Here is a 6,062-nt window from a genome sequence, read left to right as displayed (position 1 = left end):
TAATTTTCTAGACTGACTTCATGTGATCCATAAGTTTGTTAAAATAACATGTTTATTATTCAATGATAAATATCAAAATGTAAATTAAAAAAAACCTACAAAACCATAATTTCTAAAAAAAATAGTTATTAATAATAAAAGGTAAGAAACGTATTTATTTATATCTATTGTTATTTGTATTTACTTTGATGCTCCTGAACGCATCACCTTCACCTGTCAGTCTCCAGTGACGCCCCCCGGACTTTAACTCCCCCCACGGTCTCCCCTGACGTTTCCCGCACTGACGTCCAAAATAGATCCACGCATCTCCTCCTCCTCCCTTCTTCCCTCCCTCCCTCCCTCCCTCCCTCCCTCCCTCCCTCCTCTTCTCCGCCGCCTGGTCCCGGTTCCGTCTCTTTCCGTCCAGTCATTCACGCGCTCGTGGTCCAGGACGCGTTCAGAACGTCTGGAATACGATCCGGGACAAAACCCAGTCGACACCGCCAGAACCCCGCAAAATATAAAACCCACCCAGGGACGAGGGGTCTCCCCGGAACCTGAGGTGAGCGACTGCTGCAGTGCGTCTCCCGCGTGGGGCCCCTTCAGGTCCGGACACTTGTCCCCGGAGCTGCCGCGGTGTCCCTGATGCACCTGAACACACCACGACTTTTAACTTTACCTTACAATAGAAGTTTTTTTTTCTTTTCTTTTCTTGGGACTATTTGGGGGTCGCGCGGGTGTGTGTGGGGGGGGCGGGGGTGGTCTGGGTGGGACCCTCAGTTTGTCATGACTATATTAGGGAAGCGTCGGTCCCTGGTTCCGTCCCTCAGGGCCGGAGCTGAGGGCGCAACCGAGGGCGCAACAGGGGGTTAGGCCCCCCCTCGCTGTCGATCACATAGTTCTCGCTTCTTAGTTTTTAAAAAGATTTTTAAGAAACGAGCAGGTGTTTTGGATATAAAATATAAAATTAAAAGAATAGAATAATATACAATAAAATACAGTTTGACAATCTTTGCATTGAACACTAAATAAAACGTAAAAAAATGTAAACATATTCTCGCAAACAAGACTAAATATTAATATCAAGACATGTGTACAAACAATTAAACATTAATATGTATTAATGTAAAAATTAAAATAGTTTCTTAGGCAATATATTTAAATCAAATATAAAGGATTCATGTATGTTTTTAGTCAAATTTCGAGACATTAAAAACGGACCTAAACGTTAAAATACAAATATATAAACACTCAATTAAAATAATATTATAAACTAGAATAACAGCGACTGAAGTGTCTCATGACATAGAAAAGAAAACTTTTGATTTTCTTTTATTACAGAGAAATATGAAAAAAAATGACTTTATTAACTGATAATAAGTTAATAATAACAGGTTTATTGATCAAGAATCTTCAATTCGTAAATCTGCTTGTATGTGGCTTTACTCCGGGTGCTCCGGTTTCCTCCCTGCACGGACCAACGCAGAGGTTTAATCGAGAACTAAAATCATCTGTAAGTGTGAGTTTGTGTCGCTCTGCCTCTTGCCCCGAGTAGCTGGGATGCGGCCCCCGATATATAATTGTTGATTAATTACTAAATGTTCATAGGAAAAGTTTGACATATTTACTGTATTTTGCTGAAAAACATCAATCAAATCTTCATGCATTATTTAAAAAATAATATAAATTACACTTACAAGTGTATGTATGTAATAGTGTGTATTTAAAGTCACATGTACTTTATATATTACTATTGTTTAAAACAACACAATTTCCTCCAGGTACAGTGTTTTTCTCTAGGAGCTCCGCTTTCCTCCCACCGTCTAAAACCTCACACTCTTAATTACCTCAAATCAATGTATTTTTAATGGACTGGAAGCCTTTCCAGGGTGTCCTCGCCACTTGCCCCCAGGTATCTGAGAGAGAGAGAGAGTCCCTGCAACAGAGATGTGGTTGTAATTGAAAAAATACTTTAAAAAACACTTGTGAGCGATGATTTAAACTTTAAAAAAAAAGTTTAAAAAAAGAACATGAGATACGAACATCTCTGAAGTTTTCCTGTGAAGACTTGTTGACTCCCGACGTTGTGATAAGGATTATCTGAGACTATCTTTAGCTGCTGCTGTTCACATTTCATCTGCTTTTATCTCCGCACTCGCTTCCCCGTCGCTCACATGGGGATCATCGGGACAATCGACTATTAATATCCGGCTCCTGGGAGCCAACCGGAGTTCCCGGGTCCGCCAGGAACATCTTGTTTTTCTCCACGAGCTCAAATGTGATTTATTCTGATTTTAAACACCTGTTCGGTTCTTGTTCTCGATGCTAGGTCCGTCCTATGGTTCCCCCCCCTAGCCTGTGACCCCTGATCTTCTATTTAATTGAATTCAACTGTTGCAGTGCATGATGGGACTCTGATCTTTAAAAATCTTCCACCTTCACAGCCATGAGTCGCAGCATCGTGCGGCAGAGCAAGTTCCGCCACGTCTTCGGACAGTCGGTGAAGGCGGATCAAGGCTACGATGACATCCGCGTCTCCAAGGTGACGTGGGACAGTTCCTTCTGCGCCGTCAACCCCAAGTTCCTGGCGGTCATCGTGGAGTCCAGCGGTGGAGGAGCCTTCCTGGTCCTGCCCGTGTCTAAGGTCGGTGTCCGGACCTGAACAATGATATCATGATTGAGTGATGCGATGCTAGCTGTCGATGCTAACACTTCTTTCTAGCTGTTGATGCTAACTGTTTTTTTTTTTGCTGTTTATGCAAACATTATTTTTAACAATTGATTGTATATGTTGATGATAAATGATTTAGCTGTTGATGCTAGCTATAAAGGCTAACTGTTCCTTTTTCCGGCCAATGCTAGATGTCGATGTTAGCTGTTGATATTAGCTGCTGATGCAAAACTTATTTTTATCTGTTGATGTTAGCTGTTGAGGCAAACATTTTTTTTCTAGCTATGGATTAAAAACCCTTCATTTTAGCAGTGGATGCTAGATATGGATGTTAGCTGTTGATGCTTACTTATTTAGCTGATGCTACTTTTTTAAGGCTAACTTTATGTTGTTGTTTTATTTGCTGCTGATGTTGATGCCAACATTTATTTTAGCATTGAATAAAAACGTTTTTAGCAGTGAATGCTAGATGTTGAGATAACGCTGACGGTTACGATGACGCTAACTTATTTAGCTGTTGATGCTAGCTTTTTAGGCTCATAGGGTTTTTTTTGCTGCTGATGATGGATGCTAATGTTAGCCCTTCTGATGCTACATTTTTTTTCTAGCTGTTGATGCTAACTGTTGATAGTAGCTGTTGATACAAACTTTTTTTTGTTGCTGTTGATGCTAACTGTTTTTTTCTAGTAGCTGATGCTAGATGTTAATGTTACCTGTTGATATTAGCAGTTGATGCTAACTTTATTTTCTAGCTCTTGATGCTAACAGTTTTTTTTGTTGCTGTTGATTCTAACTGTTTTTTTTCTAGCCGCTGATGCTAGATGTTAATGTTACCTGTTGATATTAGCTGTTGATGCAAACTTTTTTTCCAGCAGTTGATGCTACCTGTTGATGGTAGCTAATGATTCTAGCGGTTGACGCTTGCAGTTGATACTAGCTGTTGATGCTAACTTATTTCGCTTTTGGGGCTTTTCTTTTTTTAGGCTAACTGTTTGTTTTATTTGCTGCCGATGCTAGATGTTGATGTTAGCTGTTGCTACTAACATTTTTTCTAGCTGTTGATGCTACTTTCTGATGCTAGCTAGTAACAGTAGCTATCGATGGTAGCTGTTGATGCTAACCGTTGATGCTATATTATAGATTTAATCTATTTATATAGACAACAACCTTATTGTTTTGGTAATAAAAAGACTAGTGGATGAACTTTTTTCGTTCAGAGTAAAAATTAAAAAAAAGGAAAAGTCAATAAATAGCTGGTTGTTGTAAATATACACTTATTTAATACTTTACTAATTAAATAATTGCAAAGTTTTAACGAGACAAAATTCGGAAGCTACAAATAGAAAAAAGAAAATCTGTCATTTGTCATTTCCAAGGTTGTTCAGACAGAAAAATATCTTTAACATTTTCCCCAAATTAGCCGCAGCCGAAGACTGATGACATAACCGACCAGATCGGCAGCGAATGTTTCTTCGGCCGTCCTGGTGGGCAGCGGCGTCCTGAGGCGTCCTGAGGCGTCCTGAGGTCACATAATTCCACCGACCCTGGATGTTTCAAATGTACTCACCAGGTCCAGATTCTTGTTCGACTCACGCTCAAGAAATAAGTCGTTTAGGAACAGAGTCGATAGTCGTCGAGTTTAATTGAAATCTGGAATATGTTAAAAAACGTTTTTTTTTAAATAATTATTAATAATCCTGCATAAATTATATAAATAGATATATTAATATTAATAGATATAATAGTTGAATCGAAATAAAAAAAATGAATTTAGAATGTAGGTAAAATAAAACAATTTATTTTGTTTCCATGGGGACACTTTAAGGGGATGCACTGACACCTGCTACCTAACATGCTAGCTAGCTGGACGTTAGCATCTTACTCACAAAAACAAATATAAATGTTTTAAAGATCTTGATCATGAGAAGAAACAAAACAGGTATTTGTTCTCGTTTTAAAACTTAAAATAATAGTTTATGTCAGACATAATCGTTTTTTTATTCGTATTATAATAAATATTACAAAATGACATGAATGCAGATTTAATAATACTCTAAAAGGACGTTTTATTTTATATATATATATATATATATATATATATATATAAAATGGTCAGACAAGATTCATCTGTTCATGTTCATCAAAAGTTGTGTTAAAATAAGTTTGAACTAAAAACTATTCATTTTATCACTTACATAAAGTTCGTTTTGTCATGTTTGGGGAATTATAAGTTCCTAAACTGCTGATTTGTGGAACATTAAATGACATTTATCCTCATTTATAAGCAGAATAATTGATTTTAATGTCTCAGAAATGAGTCGGTAGACTTTCACCGTCGCACCAAAGTGACTGGTGGTGGCGCTCATGAGCACTTGTATAATGTCAGACATGGACGTGATGAAATGCTGGAGTCATATGGAACAGAGCGACTATTAATACTCGCGTCTTCTAACTCCCCCACGCCGAGTCCCCGAAGGGCCACCAGAGAAAAACTGCCCTTTCAACACCTCGTCACCGCTATTTATACCCACTGGTGTGTGAGTGTGTGTGTGTGTGTGTGGGTGTGTGAGTGTGAGTGTGTGTGTGTGTGTGTGTGTGTGAGTGTGTGTGAGTGTGTGTGTGTTTGTGTGTGTGTCTTGTGTCAAGAGTGTGGGTCGATAAGCTACGAGTGCGAGCGGGTTTCAGGTGTCTTACCTGTTCATGACTCAGAGTCTGGCTGGTCCTGGAGGGTCTCGGACCCGAACATACGTGTCATAAATCAAACCGGGTCAAGAGTCGGGTGTCGTCCTCAGGTTTCCTCCGTCACAACGATGACGCGGCGATTTTATCTGCCCTACGTACGAGGTGCGAGAAAATGTCGATGTACTTTAATATACTATATCAATATTGAACAAAACTATGTTTTCTATTGACTCAAAAACTACTTTTATGGCTTTGAAGTGTTGTTTTAGTTCATGGTAGTTATTTGAATGGTTTATTTTATCTGTATTTTATTGTTGATTTGATCCAACTGAGCCCCTGAAGATAAGGTTCCAGGGTTGAGTTAGTACTTAGGAAACTTAGGTCAGTCTGAGCCTGAGAGACCTGGGTGTTGTATTTGACAAAGACATGTCTCTTGTTCAACACTGAAGAAAACTGACCAGAAACTGTTTCCTTCAACTGAGAAAAATCTCTAAACTTAGGAAAATGATGCCACGACATGATCTGGATCTTATAATCTATGCGTTTGTGTCGTTTACACTATTGTAACAGTTTATTTTGACGTCTAAACAAGAAGGATCGTCTCGCCTGCAGTTCATACAAAACTCTGCAGCCAGAATTCTGAGCCGCTCTAGTAGAAGAACTCACATTTCTCCTTCAAACTCTTCACTGGCTGCCAGTTTCTTTCAGGATCAATTTAAAATTCTGGTTC

The 6,062-nt window shown here is 39.0% G+C and overlaps 1 protein-coding gene across 1 annotated transcript in view; it reads left to right on the top strand.

The window, feature by feature from the left end:
* The first annotated feature begins 403 nt into the window (after window positions 1-403).
* coro6 (coronin 6) overlaps window positions 404-6,062 on the top strand; it is a 13,201-nt gene continuing 7,542 nt past the window's right edge. The window contains exons 1-2 of the mRNA XM_087807591.1: window positions 404-541; window positions 2,424-2,623. Coding sequence (XP_087663717.1) covers window positions 2,426-2,623 — 198 coding nt within the window. The 5' untranslated portion in view covers window positions 404-541; window positions 2,424-2,425. The remainder of the gene's footprint in view (window positions 542-2,423; window positions 2,624-6,062) is intronic.

Source organism: Callionymus lyra, chromosome 14 (genome assembly GCF_982586985.1).
Source record: "Callionymus lyra chromosome 14, fCalLyr1.hap1.1, whole genome shotgun sequence".
Lineage (NCBI taxonomy): Eukaryota > Metazoa > Chordata > Actinopteri > Syngnathiformes > Callionymidae > Callionymus > Callionymus lyra.
Note: the sequence above shows the minus strand (reverse complement) of the source record. Positions and strands in the feature narration are given on the sequence as shown.